This window comes from Protopterus annectens, chromosome 10.part0, assembly GCF_019279795.1.
Source record: "Protopterus annectens isolate FY-2018-M chromosome 10.part0, PAN1.0, whole genome shotgun sequence".
Taxonomy (NCBI): domain Eukaryota; kingdom Metazoa; phylum Chordata; order Ceratodontiformes; family Protopteridae; genus Protopterus; species Protopterus annectens.
Window position 1 is genome coordinate 1,142,437,459 of NC_056744.1, and position 26,777 is coordinate 1,142,464,235.

The 26,777-nt window shown below is 44.3% G+C and overlaps 1 protein-coding gene across 1 annotated transcript in view; it reads left to right on the forward strand.

Moving 5' to 3' along the window:
• FUBP1 (far upstream element binding protein 1) overlaps positions 1–26,777 on the forward strand; it is a 1,223,929-nt gene that overhangs the window by 1,195,913 nt on the left and 1,239 nt on the right. The window contains exon 17 of the mRNA XM_044085872.1: positions 26,774–26,777. This exon is cut by the window's right edge and continues 1,239 nt beyond it. Within this exon, the coding sequence (XP_043941807.1) occupies positions 26,774–26,777 (4 nt within the window). The remainder of the gene's footprint in view (positions 1–26,773) is intronic.

The window sequence follows — 26,777 nt, forward strand, 5'->3', positions numbered from 1 at the left end:
TCAAGACTTTTCCTGGTACCCAGAAAAGACCATTCATGGCGTCCAATACTGGACTTAACGATTCTGTACACTTTCCTGGACATTTCAGAATGCTGACTTTACACCAGCTACTGCCTATACTAGGCAAGAATGCTTGGTTAGTAATTCTAGACTTGAGGCATACCTGCATATCCCAATAAGGGAATCGTGCAGAAGATGCCTCCGCTTCAAAACAGGTTTTTTGCATTACCAATTCTCTGCCCTGCCCTTTGGCTTATCTACAGCACCTATGGTCTTTACAAAAGTCACGAAAGAAACAAGAAAGGAACTCGCTTTGAGTCTTTACAAAAGTGCCTTGCTCCAGTAATTGCACTTTGCAGACAAAGAAACATTAAAATGTATCTTTATCTGGACTATTGTCGCATTCAAGCAGAGGACAAGGACACTCTTCTTCAACATGTGGCATTTGTAAAAAGGCTTGTAACATGCCTAGAGTACACCATAAACGAAAAGAAATCACAACTGGTACCCTCTCAAATGACATTCCTGGGTGCAAGATTGAATCCAACTGCCCAGATGGCTTACCTCACGCCAGACAGACCATTGACAACATACTTCAAATGGCAACAAAAACCCAGTTATCTGCAAGACCAATTCTGCAGGCTTTGGGGTTCATGGCATCTTGCATTCTGCTAATTCCATATGCGGGACTGCATATGAGGAAACTTCATTTGGTACCTAAAAAGTTTATGGAGTCAGCATCGTCACAACCTGGAAACAATGATTCCTCTCATTCCCTGCCTACAACAGGAGTTTTTTTGGTGGGTAGAGACATGTCACCAAAACAAGGGACTGTCATTCACTCTAACCCCTGCCACCCAAACCCTAACTACAGACACATCAGACTATGCTTGGGGGACCCACCTGGCAGGGAGATGCATTCAGGGCAAATGGAGCCCAAACCAAATGCATCTGCATATCAACCAGAAAGAGATGCTAGCTGTTCAGAATGCGCGGACAGCCTTCAAGGAATTACTTCATCCAGGACAACTACTGATAAAGATGGACAACACCACAGTTGTGGTACATAAACAAGTTGGGGGGGTACACATTCCTACCCCCTTTGCAGACTAGCCATGGCCTTGTGGAACACAGCCTTGACTTACCAAATACATCTTCAAGCTCAATTCCTGCCAGGAAAGGAAAATACTCTGGCAGACGACCCAAGCAGAAATCTTATGGACCTGCATGGATGGAAACTGGATCCACAAATCTTCAGCATGTTAACACAGAAATGGGGGTTCCCATACATAGTTTTGGGGAGAGGCAAATAGATCTATCAGTTGGACACATTTTGCACAAGAACTCATCACAAAAAAGCATGGAAAGTGGATGCTCTATCCTTCAGATGGAAAAACCTATCAGTCTATGCTTTTCCCCCACTGCCTCTACTCTCCAAGGTCTTACTAAAAGTCAACCAAAAATTATCATAATTGCTCCAGACTGGCCTCGCCAGCACTGGTACCCGCTCCTAAGGAATATGAGACACTTTCCTCCGTGGTACTTGCCTCAAACACCTCACCTACTGTCAACAGAACTATCAATTTCTGCACACACTGCTCCAAATTGAATCTTGCAGCATGGCTCATCAGCTAATTATTCAAACCACATCTTTCAGTAAATCTGTGGATGTCATTTTGGAAGCCAGAAGGCCTAGTACTAAAATCTTATGCTGATAAATGGAAGAGATTCTGTGCTTGGAACCAAGCACAAGGAATAGACACAGCAAAGCCCAATATTCCTCAGATTTTACAATACTTAACTGAGATGCTTGACAAGGGCCTTTCTTCTAAAATAAAAATCCATGCCTCTGCCATCTTGGCTCATTGCAACACAGAGCCTCCCCTCTTTTCTCATCCACTGCTTAAACAGTATCTCAGAGGGGCCAAAAATTTAAGGCCTCCTAGGAGAACACCAACTCCTGCATGGGACCTCAATTTGTGCTGGTAAAACTCACCCTGCCTCCTTTTGAACCAGCAGCTACTGCGGATTTAAAATGTCTATCTTGTAAGACAGCTTTTCTTTTGGCAGTCACTTCAGCAAGAAGGGTTTCAGAACTACAGGCTCTCATGGCAGTGGAGCCTTTTATTATATTTTACCCGGACAGGGTGGCCCTCAGGACCAATCCTTTTATGCCTAAGGTGGTATCCAGTGTGGCTCTTAACCAGACCATTCACCTACCAACATTTTTCCCAAATCCGCAGAACAAGGAGCAGCGGATTCTGCATTCATTGGATGTACACAGACAACTAAGATTCTACTTAAACAGGACAAAACTCAGTCTGAGCAACTACTGGTAGCATTTGATGCCAGATCAGAGGGGAAGGCTATAGCAAAGCAGACTATTTCTAAGTGTACAAGCCACTGCATTCGTTTCTGCTATTTGCACCATGGTAAACCTGTGCCCAAGGGGATCAGATCCCATCCCACCAGGGCTGCCTCGACTTCAGCAGCTTTTCTCAGAGGGGTCCCAACCAAAGACATTCTAAAAGCTGCTACTTGGAGCTCTGTTCATATGTTCACAAAGCATTATCATTTATCTCTCTCCTCTAAATCCAGGGCAGGCTTTGCCACTGCAGTCCTGTAGGGCCTTATAGCTGCTCCTAGTGCTGTTTAGTTCCATCCTCCCATCCATAGCTTTGGGATTCTACCCAAATGTAATGACTGCAACAGTGAAACACGAACATATTACAGTTGTGTACACTTGCCATAAATGTAGATGTTCGAGTGTATTCACTGTTGCAGTCCAGATTACCCACCTGCCATCCCCCAATTCTATACCTTTTCTTTCCTTCACTATACTCACAATCCTTTATGGTGTATTTGCTTTTAGTTGAAGGTAAATTTTGTTTCTAAGGTGCATTTATATATTTACAATTGGGGGGCACATTACATCTGAGGCAAGAAACTGATGTTTTATACCCTTGACTTCATTGTAGAGGAGACAGCAACTGACGCAGGACCCAAGACTGTTCAGGCCGACTGAGGGCAACCTGACAGCAGATTACTTAAATGTAAAGACTGCAACAGTGAATACACTCTTAACATCTACATTTATGGTAAGTGTACACAACTGTACTTTACCCTGACAACACTACACATTGTCCTGTTCCAGTGTTGCAGTATTCACTAGTGGGTTTACCCTTCTTCCCATCAGCTTGTTCGGCCAGGTTTCCAAACCTTTTTTCAGTCCCTGTTGGTGCATCGGACATCTGACGTGTAGGCTGGTACATGGGCCATAAAAATGTCTGCGCATGCCAGTTCTCAACTTTACAGCTGCCAGCCATACGCCAGGTGTTCCTGCTACACTCAGACATCGGATCAGTTTTGCATTAAGATAAGTACCCTGTTGGTGATTTTCTTCAGTCCTTTTGTAATGTATATAGTCAATGTCCGGTAATGTATATAGTCAATGTCCGGTAAGATCAAGTGCACTGTGGTTGCCAGATTCCCCACAGACACCCGCGACCAGTGTCTTTTTTTGTTCGGGTAGAGAACGCCATTATAAAAGCTGCATCATTTGTAAGTTCGTTCCTAAGATCCTTTCGTCGGAGACTTCAGGCCCTTAACGTCTAACTTGAAAACCAGTGTCTTGGGCAGATTGCTCTCAGAATGGAAGCTGCTACCGATGCCTCATCCGAACCACCTAGGAAGAGGGCCATGCCTGCGAGGCCGTCCACTTCTACCTTGCCTCCCTCAGCTGATTCCCAGCTTGTAGCCACAGTTAGCTTGGCCGAGGAACCGGCGTCTGTCACACCAGATAAAGCGGGTACCTGCCAGAAAGCCGCAAAATCCAGAGCAGACAACACGTCCCGGGAGGATATCCTGACTTTTGATTCAGACGCCAAGGGGGAACCAGCTTCTGAGATGGGTGCTTTGGAGAAGGTCTCTGCTGTTCTTTCTATTTCTTCAAGGCCGACCGCCAGCCAGGCGTCTGTTAAGCCTGCAAAGAAAAAAAGCATGTTGCTTCAACCCCTGAGGCCTTGCCAGACTGGCAGGCCTTCAGTCTCTACAACGCCTTCCTGGCCCTTAGGCCTATGCCTGACCTCCCTAGTGTTGCTCCACCTCTTAGTCCCAGGCCTACTCAGCCAGAGACTACTTTTAGCCATTCTGCTGAAGAAATGTCTGACTCCTCAGAGGACTCCTTGTCCTCTTCCTCTCTGGGGTATGGATCCCCAGAAGAAGCCACTGCTGAACCGGACTCTCCTGTGAAAGACCTTACATTTGGGGACACTGTTAATGTTATGAGGGAACATTTTAAATGTGATTGCTTAGACATGTCTGAGCAACAGAAAAGTTTCTACTACTTGATCCAGATGGAGTCTTAACCTGGCCCCTGTTCCTCCTGTCCAGTCTGCCTTCCTGGATGCTTTTGCAGCAGCATGTGTAAACCCGGACTCCCAGCCACCTGCCCCTAGAAGGGCAAGACCGGTTGTATAGAGTATCTGATGCCGACAAATTTCTTTTCAAATGCCTGCCAGCTGACCCAGCAACCATTTCTATTGACACTGACAGGGCTAGCAAACTTCTCCCCACTTAACCACTGTCCTGCCTGCAGATAGACAGCAAGGTCATGGAGAGGTGGGGGAAGATGTACACTTCAGCTACTCTAGCCTTTAGGGCTACAAATTACCAGTCACACATAGCCAAATACACCTTGGACTTACTGGACAAAGCTTCAAAGGAACTTAATGAGATCCCTGACTGATCTGCAAAGGCATCCCTGTCTTCCCTGCTTGGGCTCATCTCCCAAGTCCATAAACATTCCCAAAAGCTGTGCATATGATGCAGCAGAGGCCTCTGCCAGGTCAGCTGCATCTGCCTCTGTATTGAGGAGATGCTCTTGGCTGTGTCTTAGCCCTTTACCGGATGACTTTAAGGCCATACTTTTGGATGCTCCTTTGGATCACATTTCCCTTTTTGGCTCCAAGGTAGCTGATATCCAAGTCACTTCAGCAAAAAGGGAAAGGGCTCCAAGGTCTAAAGCATCTTCTGGTCTCTCCAGTCCCAAAATTTTCAAAGAAACTACCTGGCCAAGATGGTTTATTAGGAAGACTTCTAGGCCCTCTCCCCCCTCCAGATCTAGAAGACCACACAGGAGGCAGATTACTCAGCCTAGGACACCTCAAGCCTTCGCCCAGAGGTCTCCCTTTACGGAAAGGGCAGGCAACGTCTGACTGCCTGACTCCTTTTCTGCCCACCTCCCACCATACTTTATCCTTCCATCTCTCACTGTGCCTTGGATGCCCCCCCCCCAAACTTCCTGTTCCACTACCTCCACCCTCTCATTGGTCCCTCCTCCCCAAGGTTTTAAACAACCTGCTGCTCCAAGGCACCATTGAATTCGTCCCCCTCTGCTCGAGGGAGAGGCTTCTACTTCAGAATTTTTCTGGTGCCCAGGAAGAAGGGACCAAGGAGACCCATCCTAGACCTTTCCTGTCTTAACCCATTCCTGAAGGTTCCCTTCCTTTAGGGTAACACTACCCATTCTTTCTCCTCATCCTTCCCAAGGCCTTCATGGTGATCCTGGACATAAAGCCTATCTACATATTCCTGTGAAACCGTCCTCCAGAAAATTCCTCAGATTTAAAGCAGGTTTGTTGCATTTTCAGTTTTGTGCCTTGCCCTTTGGAGACTCCACTGCTCCAAGGGTATTTACAAAATGCCTAGCCAGTCATTGCTTACTGCAGAACAAGAGGTATGCAAATTTTCCCATACCTAGACAATCTGCTTAGTCAAGCAGCAGACAGACAAAACCTCCTAGCCCACACTGAGGACCTTCTGCTCTTGCTGCAGTCCTTAGGGTTACTCAAACTTCCTCAAATTCAATTTAAATCGTACACGACCGTCTTCCTTTCAGAAATTCTGACCAGCTGCTAGTCAGCTTTGCTACAGAGACAGAGGGCAAGGCCATTTCAAAGCAATCCATTTCCAAATGGATAGTACACTGCATCCATTTCTGCTACAAGCACCATGGAAAACCTACCCCACAGGGGATCAGAACACATTCCACTAGGGCTACTTCCACCTCTACAGCACTTCTCAGGGGGAGTCCCTACCAGGGACATTCTGGAAGCTGCAGCTTGGAGTTCTGTATACACCTTCACCAAGCATTACCACTTAACTTTTTTTCTAAATCCAGAGCTGGATTTGCTACAGCAGTCTTAAAAGGCCTGCTAGCCAGCCCTAACTCCTCTTGACTGCCTCCACCCCTCGTCAGCTTTGAGAATCCAGCCAAGTGTGATGACTGCAACAGTGAAACACGAACAAAGTACAGTTGTGTACACTTACCATAAATGTAGCTGTTCGAGTGTATTCACTTTTGCAGTCCTGGTTTCCCTCCCATCAGCCCCCTGTTTTTCTCTGTTCTTTCTACCTATCCTCTATATGGCCATTTTTTTATGGCAGTGGTATTTACTTTTTACTGGTGGTGTTCCACACCATATACTAGCTTTCTATTGGGGGGGGGGGCTCCTGACGTTTGGGGCAAGAGAAACTGATGTAATGGTGTCTGCTGCTTGTTTTATACCCCTGATGTCATGGAAGAAGCGACAGCGTCCGACGCAGAAATCCCAAGACTCAGGTATTCAGGCCGACTGGGCTACCCTGCAGGCAGATAACCCAAGTGCGATGACTGCAACAGTGAATGCACTCTAACATCTACATTTGTGGTAAGTGTGCACAACTGTACTTTCCCCTACTTCATCTATCCCAGGGCAATCACCACAAGTTACTCCCCTAGTGGATATAGTCAGAGGACCAGGGGACACAGATTCATCCACACTGGAGATCTTTGCAGCTCTCCCTGTGGCTGATAGGATTCTGATTACCTTCAGACACCTTTACGAGGACATGCTCTGTTCTGCAGAAGGCCATGAAACCAAACGCAAGGAAATCCACTCTCTCTAAATGGAGAAGCTTTTCTATCTGGTGTCAGAAAAGACGGCCACTGGACAGCGACCTGCCTCTAATTCTCTTGCATGTGTGAAGTGCTAAAGACAGGATTGTCTTACTCCCCCTTAAAAGCACACCTGTCAGCCATTTCTGCCTGCCTATGGAGCCCCCACTTGCTTCCAGCCAAACTATTCCTAAAAGGTCTTTTACCTAAGACGACCTAGGAAAGAAAGCTCTCCTCCCTGGGATCTTAATTATGTGCTGGAAAAACTCTTTGCCACCCTTTGAACCAGCTGTTAAGGCTAACTTAAAGTTTTGCACTTGGAAAACAGTACTGCTAGTAGCTTTAACATCAGCCAGGAGGGTCTCGGAGCTTCAAGCCCTCATGTCTACTCCACCCTTCCTAATTTTCCATATGGACAGGGTCACCCTCAGCAGGATTAATCCCTGCTTCACCCCCCCCAAGGTTAATACCCTCTCCCTAAACCAAGCAGTTCACCTGCCCACCTTTCCTAACCCGCAGGGAGACTGAGAGTCCTTCACTCCCTGGATGTACACAGGCAACTCTGTTTCTACTTGCGTAAGACCAAGCCTATACACAAATCAGACTGGCTGTTTCCTTCCACCCCAGAGCTCTGGGGAAAAGCTGTAGGAAAGCAAACCATTTCTTCATGGATTGCTATGGCCATCTCCTTTTGCTACTCTCACCATGGAGACGCTAAGGGCCATGGCGTCCTCTGGAACATTCTTTAAAGGTCTAGATACTAACTCCATTCTGGAATATGCTACTTGGTCAGCTGTGCACACCTTCACCAGACGCTACAAGCTGCACCATATCTCCAGGACCAAAACAGGATTAGCCAGGGCTATCCTGCATGGGCTCTTGGAGTCCTTATCCAGACTACCACCCAGTCAGCTTTTTGCGCTCACCCGCTAGTGAATACTACAACATTGGAATAGGACATAAGAAAGTGTAAAATCTTATCATAACCAGAGATGTCCTTCTCTTCCATGTTGCAGTATTCCTTCCGTCCCTCCATCCCACTGTTCTCCTCTGCTCCTACACAGGCTATGCTATCAGGACTTGCTCCATCTGGGGCTTCTTTGTTCTGAGGACTGGTGCGCGCAGACGTCACTTTTATGGCCCACATACCAGCCTACATGTCAGACGTCCGCACCAACAGGGACTGAAAAAAGCTACAAGCCGATGGGAAGAAGGGTAAACCCACCAGTGAATACTGCAACATGGAAGAGAACATCTATGGTTATGGTAAGATTTTACACAACTTTCCTTTCCACTGGTACCCGAGAACAATTTGGAAGCAACACTTAATATCCTCTAGAGTTCATGATTCCCATGCTTCCATGCCTGACCAGGGAACTGAAGTGGTGGATCTCCCAAATTCAGTCAAATCCTGGCCTTCCCCTTCAGCCCAGCCAGGATTTCTTTACAGATGCATCGGCCACAGGCTGGGGTACTCCACTAAGAAAATGTAGAGTGAGGAACTCGTGGACTCCCACTCAACAGAAAGATCACATCAGTAGCAAGGAAATGAGAGCCTTGGTACTGGCCTTGGAAATTTTCAAGGGTCAGCTTCTACCAGGCACCCTGGGGTATGGTACACAGGCAGTGCCACTGTGCTGTGGTACATCAACAAACTGGGATAATGTCCCTACCGTCTCTGCAGACTAGCACAGCAGGCTTGGGAAATCGCCCTGGAGAAACAGATCTTACTCCAAGCAGTGTGTATCCCTTCTGCAGACAGTGTGATGGCAGATTCAATAAGTAGGACCATGACCCTGTCTCACAAATGGATGCTGAACAGGGAAGTGTTTCTGGACCTGGTTCATTGATGGGGTTTTCTGGATGTGGATCTCTTTGCCTCCCCCATGAACAAACAGCTCCCAATCTTCTGCTCCAGGGTACCTCACCCAGAGGCTTGGAAGGTGGACTCGCTCTACATCTCCTAGAAGGGGATGTATGCTTATGCATTCCTCCTTCCCTCTCATACAAAGTCTTGCTGAAATTTCAGATGGAACAGTCTCAAATCCTGCTGGTGACTCCCTATTGGCCAAGGCTGCATTGGTTCCCCCTTCTATTTCACCTAGCCAAGGGCAATCACCAAGTTACCCCAGTGAATGGACCTGCTCACACAGGACAAGGGAACACTTACAACACCAACTGTCCACGCTGAATCTCACATTGTGGATGATGGAGCGTTTTCCCTTCAGACACCTATACACCGAGAACATGGTCCAGGTTCTGAAGGTGGCCAGGAAACCATCTACCATAAAATCTTGCCTAAGTGGAGATTTTCTTTATGGTGTCAAAAAGAACTCTTAACCTCCTTAATGGCAGAGCCCTCAGTGGTCTTGTCTTACATGTGTGAACTTATGAAGTCTGGACTATCCTATTCCTCCATTAAAATTCACCTGCCATCTCAGCATGCCTTTCCTCTGTTCCACCTTTAGCATCTAGGCTAGAAGTCAAACTCAGAGGGGCACTACATCTCAGGCCCCCAAGAAAGCCCATTCTGCCTCCTTGGGATCTGAACTTTGTTCTAGAAAAATTGACAGTATCACCCTTTGAACCAGCCAAAGACTGCACCCTCCTACACTGCACTTCTTGATGGCCATCACTTCAGCCAGAAGGGTCTCTGAACTCCAAGCCCTTATGGCAAAGCCCCCCTTTCACGGTCTTCCATAAGGACAGGGTCTGTTTGCTTACTTAACCCTACCTTCATGCCTAAAGGGGTCAGTGAACTGTCCTTGAATCAGACCATCAGTCTGCCAACCTTTTTCCCTTCTCCGCAGAACCAGGCAGAGAGGATACTTCATTCTCTAGACGTAGACAGACAGCTCTTGTATTTGGCCAAAACCACATCCTTCCGCAAGTCTGGCAGGCTGTTAGTCTTGCACCCAAGAGCTCTGGGTTAACCTGTTTCCAAGCAAATCATATCCTCTTGGATATCTAAAACCATTTCCTTTTGTTACACTAAGCATGGTAGGTCACTCCAGCCCTGGTAAGGGCACACTCCAGGGCATTGTCTTTAGGGGCATTCTTTAAAGGATTGGACAAAGCTGTTATCCTTTAAGCAGCAACATGGTCTTCTATTCGTACATTCACTAGATACGCAAACTGGATATGATCTCTAGGGCCAAGGCAGGGTTTGCCAGAGCCATCATTCATGGGTTTGTGGAAAGTGCTTCTGGTCTGCCATCCCTCTCGTGACAGCTTTTGCACTCTCCCTAGTGTCATGAATTCAACAGCATATGAATAGAAGGACATGGTATTGTGTAAGAACTTAACATAACCTTAGATTTCCTCTTTTTATATGCTGCTGTATAGTTTCCCACCCAGCCTTCCCCCTAACACTTGCCCAACTTCTAGGGTGCCACTCTTTTTGGTTGCTGATTCCGGCGGCTTTTAGTTCTGAAGGTGCATGCTGATGTCTGCTTTATACCAGATGTCTAAGACTTGCATCTGAGAAGGAGGGGCAGGACTTTGCTTGCACCCTAGCAGTAGCAATTAACTTTTGTGTAATGGCTGGACATACGAGTTCACCAGAGACCAACTTCCTGATGTCATGAATATAGCAGCATAAAGAAGAGAAGGACATGTAAGGTTATGGTAAGTTGTTACACAGTAATACTTTTCTGTTGGAATGTCTTCTTGTGGATTGCTTCCATCAGAACTGTCTGTACTCTTCCTTCAGGCCATATAAAACTGCATTAACTGGGCACAAAAGGCATAGGCAAAAAATGTACAGATCAGTTTTATACCACTGACATTCTGATGCCTAAATGGTAAGGGTGCTGAGCTCTGGAAGGCGTTCTGGCTGGCATTGTGTGGCACAAGTCCAGCAGTTTCCGCAACACTGATCATACTGTAACATCTACAGCTGGTAAGTTTCTAAGTATACTTCCCGAGTGTGTTAATCCTATAAGAGGTGTGTGGGGGTTGGAATGCATACACCTTCCATTTTGGAGTAAGTTGCATCCCCACCCACTCCAAACCCCCCAAAAATGCTTCATTTGATAGATTGTACCCATTAAGGATGAGTGAGAAGAGCATAAACACTGGGCTGTGCTCCTTTATATGAAAGTCTTAGCTGGGTGTCCTGAATGCTGTTTTGGCGATGTTGCGTTTGAGATTAGATATCATACAGTGACTGGCCATTAACATTCAAAAATGAGCACGCTGATTGGTCAGCCCAACCAGCGTGCCCATTGTAAAACAAGAATATACCTGTGGTAAAATTCCAGCTGCTGAAGTATCATTTAGCAGCCACACTTTATCTATTGGTAAGTGTAGAGGCAGGGACTATATCAGATTGTCGAAACCACAAAAGGTCGAATACCTCTTCATCAACCACTATTTCTTGAATTCTGAATCCGTTGAGTGACTGTTTCCACGAACAGTTCCCCACAGTAACCTTTTGGGCATAATCAGGAATTTGCCCTTTTCCCCACTGTAGTGTGTTTTTGGAGTTCGTATGTTTAGGGGTGTGGGTAGGGGTATGCCGCCCCCCCCCCAAAACCAGGGTGGGTTTTACATTTTGCTATTTTTAAGTGTAGTCAGTAGCTTGGCCAGGCTGTTACCATGGGGTAGATTTTTTGTGGTAGTTCGGATTTACGTTCGATAAATAGGGGTGGATGAAGTGTTCGACTTTTTGTAGTTTCATTAATGTGACACGCATTAGTCTGAAGGAAAGGAGGTCTGAAACTGAAATGCATGCCATTATTTAGTGACTTTGTTCTGCCTAAAATTTGTGGGCATGCATTTCAGTTTCAGACTTTATTTCCTTCAGACAGTACCAAAGCGCAACATAAACCATCCCTCCTTTTAGTCCACATTTATTAAAATACGAGAAAAAGCTGTATCTTCCGGGCAGTTTAGAGGTACTTACGAGAGCAGAGAAAATAAAAGAAAAATCAGGTACGTTCTGCAAAACTTAAACGTACCTAATTTTACTTGTACTTCCCCCTTCTCTTGTACCCCTAAACTGTCCATAGGTTACAGATTTCTTTTTTCCGAAAAGAAAAGGCAACTGATCTCTCCCTGTCTCATATACTTGCTTTCCAAAGCACTGATGTACTGCGTAAACGTGGGAATAGAAGTCCCATACGCATGCACGATACATCGATGAAGTGGTGAAATCGGGGAAACAACGTGGAAGACACCATGGCACTGTTATACAAAGACATTTATTTAAGGAGAAATAATTTTTTTCTTAAATATCATTGTATAATAGCAATAACTGACACCATGGTGTGGTATAGTGAAGATTTACCCACAGCTGGCATTGTTTAATCACTTTGGCTTCACCCTTATGATTAAACTACACCAATCATGGGCAAGTCTTCAGTATGACACCCACATCAGTTATTGCTATTTTCGCTTACCTCTTAGTGAAGTTGCACCAGTTTTTTCCCCTTTTAAAAACTACCTTACTAATAAAAATGTTCACCCAAGCTGAAATTATCTAAGTACATAATGTTACTGCATGGTTATTGTACAGGTACACATAATGTGCGCTGACAGCAGTTGTCTTTAGTTGTATAGATTGGACAGTAAAAGTCCCTTATTGGTAGAGTAGTGCTACAAAAACAAAAAGGAGTGAAGGTCTAAATGAGTGTCCTTGGTGTGTTTGTAGCCTTCTGCATAGAATTTGAGTGTTTTGTGTAGTGTACTTTTGTGTTTGCTGTCAGTTCTAGCTTGCAGTTACTCTGGTACATTAAATTAAGACACTGTGTTGTGTAAGGGGCATATGATCGTGACTTAAAGAATACTGAAATCTGGTTCAATTTAAGTTTTTGCAGTAACAGCAGTTTAGGTTTATTTTTGTTCTGTTTTTTATTCTAGAAGTGATGGAGAACAGAACTGAGTGGGTTTACTCCATAAAATAAGATTGTTGGCCCTTGGTTTTTAACAGTTGCCTGCACGAGTGCTAACTGATCTGTTTGGTCAGGGCACAGTTACTTCAACCTGACTGCAATATGTTCATAAATGTATGTTGAGCTCAAGTGTGATTACTGTCTCAAACATTGGACAGGTGTCTCAGAACAGCGCAACATAATTTTCTCGGATTTTTATTTTGCTCTGGCTGTCTTGCTTGTGAGTATGAATTTGAAAACTTTGTTTCATATGTCTGGGAATGTCTTCAGTCTTTTGCATCCTTGTGGACTATAAAAGGATCTGTGACCAAAGTGAAAGCACTCTTGTACCCAGCCTGTGCAGACGTTGTGTGGCTCCTGCTGCATAGCCAGTACATGACCATTGCATTAGCCATTTTCTGAAAGCCCTGTGCCACTGTTTGCAAATTAACAACTTAAAGTACATTTGTTATAGCCTTTTTGCAGTAACAGGGCTTTTGAAATATCCTGGTAATTGGGGTTTTGTGTGTGCTCATTGGACATGTACCTTAAATTAGAATATACATAGACAATTAATTCCTTGTCCGATCTTTTTCTTGTCCTTTATTTATCCTATTGGCTTACTTGATTGTCTTGTTTGTTTCAGTTTGGGCTATCAAGATGCACTTTAGTTGACTCTTACAGCCTCTGGGTCCATTTTCTTTTCAGTTTTTCTTCATTCGGGCTGTTTCCCCCCTCTACAGCAATACAGAGTAAGTCATTGAAACGGTGGACATTGGTACAAAATTTCTGCCTTCGGTCCTTCTGAAAATTTGGCTTACTAATGATTTTATTGTAGTTTCAGCTTAGTGATAAAAGTGTGACTTCAAAGAATTATTATGCAGAGTATATATGATTTTTCTTTTGATGACATGGTGCTAAAGTCCTGTGCTTTCCTCCTTGTAGTATGCCACCATTTTTGCTTTTTAAACTGAAAATTTAGAGTCCGGAAAGACTGCAACTAATCATGTTTCCCATAGCTGTTTATAAAATGGAATTTTCTGAAAATCCAAAAAATTACATGTAATGTTAACCTAAAATTGCATGTTTCTTTATGGGTATGAATGCTTTTATAGTTGAGAGTTTAACTTGGATTATTTATCAGCATTGATGAATGTCTTGCACTTTTGCAAAACAGTGACAGAACTGCCAATTACCTATTTTGTAATGGTTGTAGGATTTAAAAGCAGCTGCAAGCATCAATTGATTGGGAAGTAGAAGAGCTTAATCATTTTTCCAAATTTCAGTATTGAATTTTAAAATGTGGGCATTGCTAGGCTTGTAGAGTGCATTTACTTATATATGCATTGTTTGAATATATATTTAGCAGTGTGATGTGGAGCAGTTCTCACAAGGCTAAATTTTGAACTAGGGTTCTGCAGTACATTAATGCAAATCATTTGCCGGGAAGTAGGACAACCTTTAGTTACATGGCATATTTAATCCTGATGGTACTCCTGGTTAGACTTCCCATGAGAACTGTAGTGGTACCTGTAGAGTGGGTTGCTGTCATGCCCAGTCAGTTGGAGGTATCTGGTCAGGTGAAGTACATGTTGCATCCCCAGCTGATGCATGCTTCAACCTAAATCTTCTGGCGATTCCTCTTGGGAGGCCACCATATGAGGAAAACATCCCCAGAGGCAAAACCCTTCAGTAGTCGTGGGGTCTGGAGAATTTCCCGTAGGTGTCTGGTTCCAACATTCATTTTATGATCAAGGGCAGCATTTCCTCAGTTCTTGTACAGTGGATGTTTCAGAAATTGAAAACACCACCAACCCGCCCATAACTGGGTATTTTGGTAGTGACCACTGCCATCTTTAGCCTGAGCTGGACAGGCTATCCATTCCCAGGCGAACTTCCCAAGATTTGATGACTGGCACAGCACTATTTTGCCTTGATATGATTGTGGCTTCAGTCAAATCAACCTATGTCAGAGTGCTCATACAGGAAAATAATACTCCCCTTTTGAACTGCCAGTGTCTTTGGACTCTTGAGGTGGATGTACTGACTTGTACAGACCAGAGATCCTCTCTCATCTGCATGCCCTTCCTCTGCTTTTTTTTGCTTGGATTTCTTCTTTGAAAATGCTTTAGTAGGATGAAGGATTGTTTTTTTCAGGTGGGAAGCCAAGTAGTACTTTAACAAAAGGTATCTTGATCTCTGTTTACCAGAGCCAAAGCCTGAAGCCTATTCTTTGGTTGTCAAAGCCTTGGTGAATGCGTTTTATAAGTGCATCTCTGGATTCAGGTTTCAAATCCCTTGTGCGTAGAAAGGCTAATATGCTAGAGTTCTGACTTTACCTTTACAGGAATCAATTTGCTGATTAACCACGATCTCCTAAGATTTTCAAGAGTAGGTCTGTGACTTCAACTGAGGATCCCATTTTAAGTAATACCGAAGGCAGATTGCAACCAGTTGTGGAAGAAGGTTTTGACCTTTCAACCTTGGCATTCAGGGCTGTAAACTTGCATGGTAAATTTCTAGGGGATTCTCCTTTGTCATATCAGGGCCAAAATAAAGAAAATTGGCAAAGTTGAGAGAGTGAGTGCTGTAACTTTGCATTTTCTCTTCCTAGTTTGCAAAACACTTGTACTTTTAAACCTAGCTAATTTCCTTTGAAATGTGAGAATCAAAATGTGCCTTGTATCTGTAAGGTAGCCACCTTGACCATTATGCCAACCCCCACAAATGTGGCTGTGTCATATGGGGTGGGAGCTTTGGGGTTTGACATATGATGACATGTTTGGCTGAAAAGTCTGTTCTAGTGTGAAAGAACTGCTTCTTGATGTCCGTGTAGAGACAAGGAGGTGCTGTTTTAAATCTGGCAGAATAGGTGTTAAAACAGCTAGCCAAAAATGGAACGTGGAATTTGAAATGGTGTCCTTCCCTCCTGCCTATGGTAGAAATCAACCTAAAAAGAGTTGGCTCTTACACTAGAAACAAAGCAAGGAAAACTGCTTGAGGGAAAGTCGCCATTATGAGGTGTCTTGCTGATCAAAAAAGGAAGCCATCTGAGCAGAAATTCTACCAGGGAGGAATAGCTGATGTGAGAGAGATTTCCACCCTATTTCAAAACTCACCTCAATCCACTCTCCAGCCACACCACCATATTCTCTCCAGAAAAGTGGAGGTCACCAGGGTTTAGTTCTCAACAAGTGAGCAAATCACTCAGGATACCTAGGCTCACTACTTTAAGCCAGGGCAGCAGATTTGTTTAAAAGGTTCTCTGCCTTCTGGCAAGGCACTTAAACCTATACTACTGGATTCATAAAAGGGGCCTTAGAGTACCAGACCATGAAACGAGCAAGTGTTTTTAGACTTTCTAATGTCAAGGAAAAATTAGTCTTAAAGTTCCATTGTACAGTTGTCATGGCCAAGCAAATCTGTCATAGTTCAGAATGCTAAAATTGCAAGTCTCATTCCCTCTGTCATTTCTGGTCACCAAGTTGTGAAAGAGGCTTTACAGCCACAGAGCTGTAGCTAGAAAATATAGCCAGTAGCTGGGGGTACATAGGAGGGTGTTCTCATTAGCAGTTTGCTTTTTTGCAGTTTGCTACAGTTTTATTCAAATGGTTGGCTTCAGTAGTTGCATTACTGCAGAGCTGATGGTCATACCTGGACATCTGCTTGATTTAGACATATACACTCTGATCCTGACTTCAGTCCAGCTCGTGTTAGTTTCATTTCATACTCTGGGAACAACTTAGCTGTGATCAGGGTAGATTAAGGGGCGTCCAAAGTCCAGCTTAAGTGAGACTTCTAGGCATCACCATACAGAGGGAACTGTTTTAATCTCTATTTCATTTCCAGACAGCAGCTGAATCATTATGGATAGGAAATGCTATAGGACCCTCATTACATGGCATCCTTAATTCTGCACCAGTAGAGCAACCGAAGAGTCTGGGCAGCAGATGCCTTAATTTCCTTATTTTGTCTTTTAGTAGTTGTAATTCTGACCATGAGGGCAGTCCAGAAATTATTCTCCTAACTCTCTCCAGCACTGGTTTCCTGTTTCACAGGGAGCCTGTTAAAGGTGGAACCTATTGCACTGTCTCAGCGTGCAAACCTCTTATCCTAAAGCAAGGGTTGGTTCGTAAAACCCAAACGGAAGATCCTACAGCTGATTGTATTAATAATCTAGCACGTATTCCCTTTAGGTATATTTACAGAAGGACATTGTTGCTGTTGTGGAATGTTAAGAAACCAAGCACAATGAAGTCCTACTTGGCAAAATTGAAAATATGCTTCCCTTAAGTCGAGAGACCCTGGGACCTAGCCCGCCCTTCATTTGTGGTGTCATTGGGTATCTTTCAGACCTTTTACATGTCAGGCTTTTTTAGCCTCATTTGAAAGTACTTGCATCTGTCATCCCTTCCTGGTGTGGGATCCTACTTTTATTATTTGCTACTAGTAGAATTGTTCTTTAAAGGGATGCTACACAGGGACTCCTCCAAGAGTAAATCTCCACTCTGTGGGACCTAGATTATTAATGTTCTATCGTCCTATCTTGCCTTCATTCTTGCATATGGATCCTCTGCCTATTTGCAAGCTGGAAGTCGTCTAGTTGGCTCGTGGCTAGGTAGGTATCCCATGGTGCACCAATACAATCCCCGAATCTCTTGCCGCGTCAACGAGTTTGGTTGTGCTTCTCCTTGGCTCTGGCTAAGTTTTTCAATTCATTCAAAGTTTACTAAAAATTTTGGGATTCTCCTTTAGTGCTATATAATGCATAGTCAGTGTAATTTGCAAGTTAGAATAGTTGGCATTTATTAGTGCGCCGTTTGTGTGCAATTTCCTTTAGAACACTTGGCCTGTTGGCTTTATAGTACTTGGTATCCTGTGTGCAGTTTTTCTTGTTTAATAATTACATTGGTTATTGTAGGCGCCTTTTGCGCTCAGGTGTGTTTAATAGTTATAATGCTTAGTTTTTTGTGGATTCTGCTTGCTAATTTATAAGTGTTCTTACAGAACGAGGTTCTGTTCACCTTAATTAGTAAATTCTAAAATTTACACTATTCCTGTCTGAGTGTGTGGCGAGTCTTTATTGTCCTATTCACCTAGGTCTGTTTTAGCTAGAAGACCTAGCTTTCAATTCCTTTTTCCTACCCTGGCTAGGCCCGTTTAAGTTAGAGGGACCTAGTCCTCGTGGTGTTTTTTTACGTTTCATGTAGGGCTAGGCCCGTTTAAGTTACAAGAACTAGCCCTCCCTTTTTTCTGTGTGAGTGAGAGCGCTCATCTTCTGTGAGAATGTCTAATGAAAGCAAGGACCATAAGCCATATGGCTTTTAAAAAAAAAAATGCATAAAATGCTCACAGATGTCTAACGGATGGCCACAGTAACTGTTTACTGTCTTGGGGCCATCCACTTACAAGAAGGCTGCGTATTTTGCCACTCTTTCAGTGCTAGGGTGTTGCAAGAAAGAAAAAATAAGCTCATCCTAAAAAGTCTCTTAAAACCTTACTTTGAGGAAGATTTGGCTAGCTCTTCCTCCTCTGCTAGATCTCAGGGATCTAAAAAGGAAAAGTACAAGTCCTCTAAGAGGCCCTCCCCGGCACCAGCTGGTGTCTCGGAGTCACCTCTTAAAATTACTAAGTCTGATAAGTAGTCTATCTCATTGACTCCAAAGAGTTCAGAGCCGATTGAGAATTGTACTGTGATTACAGGGTCAGCGCCAAGTAGCTCGGAGCCGACCTCAGAGTATTTTACAGAGCCGGTCTGTGGAACCTTTACCGGTCTCCTACATTGAAGTCGCCAATACTGCAGAGGTCCCGTACTCCTACTGTTGTCCAGGTCTTCGAGGAGTTTATCTGAAGATGTTGTGGAGAGGGTAGTGCTAAGACTTTTGAAGTCTTCTGCCTTACCGAAATTATTGTTGGCTCCGACCCAGTTGGTTCCGGGGCGAATTGAGTCAGTTAAGCCCCCTTCGGTCATTCCTCCTCAGAGCCATGCTGGCCTTTCAGAGTTGGAGTGTTTGGTACCTCTGGTGGAACCCTCTGCTCCAGCTCCCCCTGTGGCTGTTTCGGAGTAGAGTTCTGCTCCGACACTCTGTGCCTTCCAGGGTGTCTAGGAGCCGAAGCTCCCCGGTCTGCCCCAACAGGGACACCTGGAACTGAACCTCTTCGGTTCTGAGCCTCCCTCTCGGCACGTCTGCGAGGGTGAGTTCGGATCCTACATCTGTTTCGGAGCCGATGGCTCTGGAACTGATGGCATCCTCTGCCGCCTCTGAGCCGAGGATGTCTTCGGAGCCGGGTCTGCATTTGAGATGTGTGCTCTCCTGATCTTCAGCTCCTACCACGGGTACCAACACTCTTCCCCTAGGGCACCTACTTCTGTCTCCGTTCCTACTCTCTCCTTGGACAGCAGAGACCCACAGCCTCAGGAGTCACTGGCTGGTGGCCTCCACTCTTCAGAGACCTCCCCGGAATATCCTGCCAAGGAGCCCCCACGGAAGAGAACATGTAAGAGGAAGCATGTAGACTCCCAGGATGAGTCTCTGACCTCTGACACTGACCTCGAGGAGTCCAAAGGGTCCCCCAAGTCGTCTGTCTCCTTTGTAGACATCCCTGAAATCCTTAAGCAGAGGTGCGGCTGGCCCTCTGTCACACCTTCTGATGAGGAGTCTGTGTACCTGAAGGCTTTCGGGTCTCAACCTTCAGCCTCTTGGGTGTCTCCACCTTCCGAACTGATGAAGCTAGTTAGTCGAAAGGTGTGGGGTACTCCTTATGCCGTGGAGCCAGTCCCCAGGAGACCAAGTAAGTTTCTTTCTGCGCCCCCAAAAAAGGAATTATTGTCTAAAGGTGTTCCCTTAGATGCCATGGTGGCGGCGGCCACTAAGCAACAGCTAAACTTCTGTTCATCCCCCCGAATATGGAGTCTCGAATGATGGACAGATACGGGAAGCGTATCTTCTCTTAATCGGCATTTACCCTTAGATCGCTCAAATACCTTACATATTTCACGAGGCTTCAGAGAGATCTCCTTAAGAAGTTAGGAGATTCTCTACAAGGTGCATGTACTGAGGGAGTCTCTGACAAGGTGTCTGCCCAGTTGTTTACTTTGAACTCTCAACCCGTCCATGAGGCTTATCTCGTACTCATCCGATGGAGCAAGTAGAGCAGCGGGTTCAGGAATTTCCCTTAGGTGTCATTCCTGGATGCGTTTATGTAATTTTGTGGAACCATTCAAGTCTACTTTTACCATTCCTCATTGTTTGGACCCAAAGTAAAGGACACACTCACCTGGTGCGAGCAAGAAGGAAAAACACTTCTGCCATGGGAGTACGTTTTACTGTACCCTCTAGACCATACCTTAAGGGTAAGAGAGTCAGTAAAATATGGTTCAAGAAGTCCCAGAGGTTTTTCCATAATGCACAAGGTGACTCCTTTAGAGGAGGAGGAGGAAATCGTAGACGTCGCCCTAGAGGCAGGGATGGACTGCTAAATCAAGGAGGTTGCGATTCCTTTTGGGGCCGGCCTTACCAGCGCTCCTGATGTGGGGCCCGACTGTGCTTCTCTGGGGCCGGTCACAGCTCACATTTCTTTGTATCCAGAAACCTGGCTAAGTATCACTCAAGACAAGTGGGTACAAAGAATTACCAGAGGTAATGTCATACCCTTTTCCCTTCCACCTTTTGTTCCCAATAGGATCCCGGATGTTCCACCCAATCACAGGGAGCAGGCAACTGAGGAGGTAAACAAGTTGCTGTTTGTCATCCAAACCGTCCCAGCAGACCAAATAGGATCCGGAACTTACTCCAGATACTTTTTAGTGCCAAAACGTACAGGGGACTGGAGGCCCATCTTAGACCTCAGCAGATTGAACGAATAAGTAAAGGACAAGTTCCAGATGGTGACACTGCAGTCTATACTCCCATTATTAGGGAAAGAAAATTGGATGTGCTCAATAGATCTCCAAGATGCCTACTACCACATAAAAATGGATAGGGCGTTGGAGTCGTCTACGCTTCCGGTTGGGAGCCAGTCATTACCAGTTTCGTGCTCTGCCCTTTGGTCTCACCACAGCCCCCAGGGTGTTCACCAAGAGTGGCGGTAGTGACAGCTCACCTGAGACGTCGAGGATTCTAGGTGTTTCCGTATCTGGACGACTGGCTCTTGATCTCTCCCACCAGGCATCTACTCTTCAGACCAGGGGACGCTACCATTCAGCTTTGTGCCCAGCTGAGAATTTCTATAAACTGGGAAAAATCTGCCTTATTGCCCTCTCAATCTGTGATTTTTATAGGCGCAGAGATGCACAGTAGACATGTTGGCTAGTCTTCCTGTAGAAAGGGCACAGAATCTGGTTCTTCAAATTCAACGCCTTCTCCCCTTACGAAAAGTCAAAGCCAAGACTGTTCTGCAGCTTCTAGGGACCATGGCTTCCACTGTATTACTAGTGCCACTAGCCAGGCCACACATTAAGTTTCTTTAGTGGCTCCTGTCATCCCAATGGTCGTTTCATCGCATACTGCTGACAGACTTGCGAGAAGGACCTCATTTGGTGGACTCTACCCAATAAGTTAACCACAGGCACTTCATTTGTTCCTCACCAACCCATTGCCACTGTGACCACGGATGCCTCAGGGTGGGGGGGTATTATCTAGGCAGGACTGTCCAAGGCACATGGCAAGATCAGGAGGCTCACCTGCATATCAACGTTATAAAGATGAGGGCGGTGCTCCTGGCGTTGCAAACACTTCACGACCTTCTGCCCCTGGGGACTATTGCAGTGCAATCGGACAACATGTAGGTAGTATGGTATATCAACAAACAGGGCGGAACCAGATCTTACCCACTCTGTCGAGAATCCATTCTAGTTTGGAAATGGGCGACATCTTCCCAGCGTGTTCTGGTGGCAACACACATTCCAGGAACGACCAACGTGATAGCTGACAAGCTCAGCCGGGCAATCCTGATGCCTCACGAGTGGTCTCTAAAACGGGAAATAACGGAACAGATTTTCCGCAGATGGAGACAGCCTTGCTGTGATTTCTTTGCCAGCCCTATCAATGCCAAATGCAGCAACTGCTTCTCCCTCATCCCCCCTCCAGGGGAATCACCAAGAGACGCACTTGTTCACGATTGGCCCATGGGGGCTCCTTTATGCTTTTCCTCCCTTTTCCTCTCATACCCAAAGTAATTCAGAAAGCCTCTTCTCCTAGATGATCCTTGGATTCTGGACCCGGTTCCAGATCTCTGACTCATGTCAGGCTCGCTTCACCCCTCCTTACCCTCAATTTGACAGCGTGGCTGCTCCAGTTCCATCCCTAGTCCGGCTTCACGCCTTCTCACCCTCCGTAACTCGTATCCTTACGTCCTCTCACCTTCCATTAAGTGACTATATTCCAGTAAATGGAGATTCTCTATCTGGGCAGAGAAAATGAATGTTGATCCTTACACCGCCTCCATTCCAGTGGTTTTAGAATTCCTGTCTGAACTTTTCCACCAGGGATCTGCAGCTGCCACTATCAGAGTTCAATTGGCAGCGATTTCAAAATTTTCATCTAGGCTTTCAAGATTCTAATGAATTCACATAGGCTGTGCAAAACTTTCCTTAAAGGTGCCACTTTAGTATCCCCTTTCAAGAACATGTTGCTTCATGGGATTAAACTTTTGTGTAATTGACTTTTCCGCCCTTTGAGCCTTCTCATTCATCCCCTTTGAAATTCCTGTCTTGGAAGACTTTGTTACTGGTGGCTATCACATCGGACAGACTGGTGTTAGAGTTACAAGCATTCTGTAAAACACCCTTATCTGATTTTTCATAAAGACAGTGTCTCTTCGTACTAATCCTTCCTTTGTCCCCAAGGTGTGTTCCCATGCCACTTTGAATCAATCCATAGAGCTCCTGTTCTTTCCAAAATCATTCCAACCCAGCTGAATACAGGTTCTGTCAATTGGATGTCCATAGACAATTAAATTTTTATTTGCACTGGACTAAGGAAATCGGATCAATTATTTCCTTCTCTGAATCCAGGTCAGGTTTACCAGTTTCCAAAGTAACGCTCTCAAATTGGATTTCTAGCTGTGTAGCTTACGTTTACAACTCTGAGGGTAGACCTTTACCCTTGAAAATAAAGGCTCATTCTACGAGATCTGTCTACCTCTGCAGCCTTTCAGGCCAGCAGCAGCAACTTGGACTACCCCTCACACTTTTATTACTCATTACAAATTGGACTTGACCTCCAGGGGTACAGCATCCTTTGGTTAAACAGTACTCAGGAGTAGTTTTCCTTGAGCCACCCAAGAATAAGGTACTAGGGACGCTGTCCCATATGTAAGAATGAAGGTGAGAGGACTACAGAACATGAAGTTATGTACTCACCATAACGTTCCATGTTTGTAGTCCATCTCGCCCTTCATTCTTACGAAGCCACCCTCATCCTGGAAGTACATGGAGACCTTTTAGTATTGGCTTCTTTCTGAATGTTTGTTTCTCCTAGTTAGCAGCAAACAAGATCTGGGGGTTGTACTGGTGCACCATGGGATACTTACCTAGCCACAAGCCAACTAGAAGACTTCCAGCTTGTAAATAGGCAGACAGTGAGCAGAGGATCGGCTCCATTCCATATGTAAGAATAAAGGGTGAGATGGACTACAAACATGGAACATTATGGTGAGTACATAACTTTTTTTGTTTTACCACCGTTTTAAGCAGCAGCTGCAGCACTCCTAAAATTGACTTGAATGAGCTGTGTTTTGGTGGCCATAACATCTGTAAGGAGAGTGAATTACAGGCACTTTTATGTAAGCAAGCTTGGTCATATTGCATAAGGGAAGGTTAACCCCCACCTTCATGCCCAAAATGTTGACTTGGCTCTCAGGCCAATCACCTCATGGTATTTACCCTACCCCCCACTCCAACCCCCCGGATGCAAATAAGCTACTTTTGGGCCTACCTAGAAAAGACCAGGATAACTAAGTTAACGAGGAACATCAGATTTTCATAAGGAAATTAGTGCAGGCCTGTCTCAAAATAGGCTCTCAAGTAGATGCCCCACTGCATCTTGTTGAATTTTTGTGGCAGTACTTTACCATGCTAGGGCCCACTCGAAGCAATAATGGCCATCGTGGCTTTTCATAGAGGTGTCAATAACCAAGCCATCTTGGAAGAAGCACCCTGGTCTGTCTTCACCATTTTCCAAGCATTGCAACTTAGATGACTGTTCCAGGTCATGATTTTCCATAACTGCCCTGGATGGGCTGTTGCGGCCAGCCACCATTTGAGCCTTAAACTGAGAATCTTGTAAAGTGTTAGCTTTACTGCGAAAGTGAACAATATGATGAGCATAGTACTGTCTAGGAACTTGCCTGAAAATCTGCAACTGTGGTATGTGCACTGTTGCATTTGTAGTGTCCTTCCTTCCCCCCGGTTTCTTCCCACTTCCTGGGATTGGAGTGGGTACTCTCTCCTACTTTTTCCCACCTTCCCTATCTGCTGACCCTAAAGCTTCTCCTCCCTCCACACACAATATTGGTTAGTACATGGAGAAGTAGCTTTAGGGTTTATTCTGGTTTAAATAACTCTGGAGATATTTGCTACATGTGTGGATTGTGCTGTGGCTTCTGCCAAACCATTTTGGTTTACCCCAGCACAAAACCAAAGATAACTAGGGTGGATGCCTTTTAACCACATGTATGCTAATTTTCATATGGGATGGTGTCCACGCAGCTTAGATGGGAAGAGACAAAAGCTTTTGATGTTGAGCAGTTTTTAGCAGAATAGCAAAAGTTAGCAGTGCTGTAGCAGTGGACATACTCGGACATCCTCACTGAAGTTCCCGCTGAGCTGAACGTTATGTAATTGTTGCTGCTTTGGATAGCTAGTGAGGAGACACTGATCTTTCCAGCAAGGTGTGACTATTCGACTGGATAGTGGAATGGGATGATACAAACTTGCTGGTACCTCTTTGCATAGATTGTGGCTGAAAGACCATTTGACTGGAGATCTTAATTCAGTGTTTCAGAAACTGACTGCAGCAGTCATTTTAAATATGCTTGTAAGACATGGTAGTTTTTCTGTGCACGCTCTTATGACTGTCAGTTTAGCTGGACTAACGTTTTGACACCTTGAAAAATGTGTGCTTTGTATCAGAAATCTGTTTAGCTAACTCTGTTTGGTCTGTGGTTTGCATGTTCACTAGACACAGTACACTGAATGTTTGTGTGGTAAAACCTCTTTCCGCAATGTTTTATTTATGGGAAGTTTTGTTTCACAGTCTTGTCTTTTGCCTGCAGGATACTTTTGAAAGATGAAATTGTAAGTTACTAGGACAGTAGATATTTGAATGTATTCACCCAGCCTTGTTTTCTGGACAGTAAATATTTGAATGTATTCAACAAGCCTGGTTTTCTGACCCAGTCTATATTCCCTGCCTCTCGTTTCGTGTAATATGGGAGGAAGGTTGGAGAAACTAAATGGAGTCTGCCTGCATGTCAAACATGATTGATTCACTGCAGTAGAAAAGCAGTCCCAGATAAACTGGCAAATTAAACCTGGTATTTTACTTAAAAAAAAAAAATAATAATGTACAGCTATTGAAAAAACTTTATAAATGCTACACTTTTGCCCCACTTTTTTACCATGTAGTTAGTGTATTTTAACTTTAAGACATCTGCATCTGTTTGGGGGAAATGAGTACTACTGACCTTCCATATACTGGATTCAGTTGGACATTTTTAAGTTTTTGATATTTTGTTTGCCCCTCCCCCACCAATTTTAGGTGTACCATATAAAAATGAAAATAGTTAAGACAGCATATATAGTGAAAGGCAGTGCACATTCTTTTTCAAATTACTGCAACTTCAAGTCTGAAATATCCATTTAAATAGTATTGTCCCAACTCTTCAGCAGTATGCTTTTTCTTAATTCTAATGCAAGTGTTTTTAAGATGTATATTTTAATGCTCAAGTCTCATGCAACTGTTTCTGTAGTGTTAAAGCTTTCCAGGTCTTCCAGAGTCATTTGTAAACAAGTTTATTTGCTTCTGCTTGGTCGTCTTGAGTGTTAATAAGCAAGGAATTTTGCATATTAGTAGGGCTCACTTGTGGAAATGTGTGCTTTTGTCTGCTTTTCCTGCATCTGGTAGCTGAACCAGCAGCTGTCTTCATCCTAGTCATGAGGGTGAGGCTCTCTTGAATTTTGACTTGTTTTTCTGATCCTCTTGTATCAACTTTGTTTTGCTCCTCATAAGTAGAATGTGCCTATAAGAGCAGGCAATGTTATCTTCTGTCTTGCACTATGTAGATTCAGTTGCCTCTTGGCCCTAGACAGTGTAGTGAAGAAAGTGTTGCATTTCTTTTATACTGTTTATTTCATACAGTGGGTAAGTATTTTATAACCATCCAGACTGATAAATCGGTTAAATACTGAATATTTTTTGCATTTTCACAATTCATTCTTACCTTAGATCTCCCCCCTCAGTATTTGAAAAAATGTTTCCTCTATTTTAATGTGCAATGCATAGGAAAGTTTTTAAATTGCAGCTGCTCTTTACTGTATGATCTATATGGTATTAAACTGTTAAATTTGATTACCAGGTTTCAGTCCAGACAAATAAGGCTAAACTTGTTAATATGCACCTTTCCAATGAAAAAATTATGCTGCCTATATTGTAATTAAAAAATGATTTTTTTACCTGTTAAAATGCACTCAAAATTAAGGTTCATTAATTGTCTATTGGTCAGAGTTATCATTCAGTTTCATGGCCTGCACTGTTAGCTTCTTTAAGTAGTGTTTTTAGTTGTTTTAAAAAATTCCATATATTTCAGATTGGGCAAGATTATAGCAGCTTTACCTTTTTTATGTTCATTACAAACTGTAAAGATTTTCCATAAAGTTGTGCAGGTCCTGCTTTTTTAAATTCCTTATGCCTTCGTAACTAGATAAAATATTGAAAAATGCTGCGTTCATTTTCACACACAGTGCT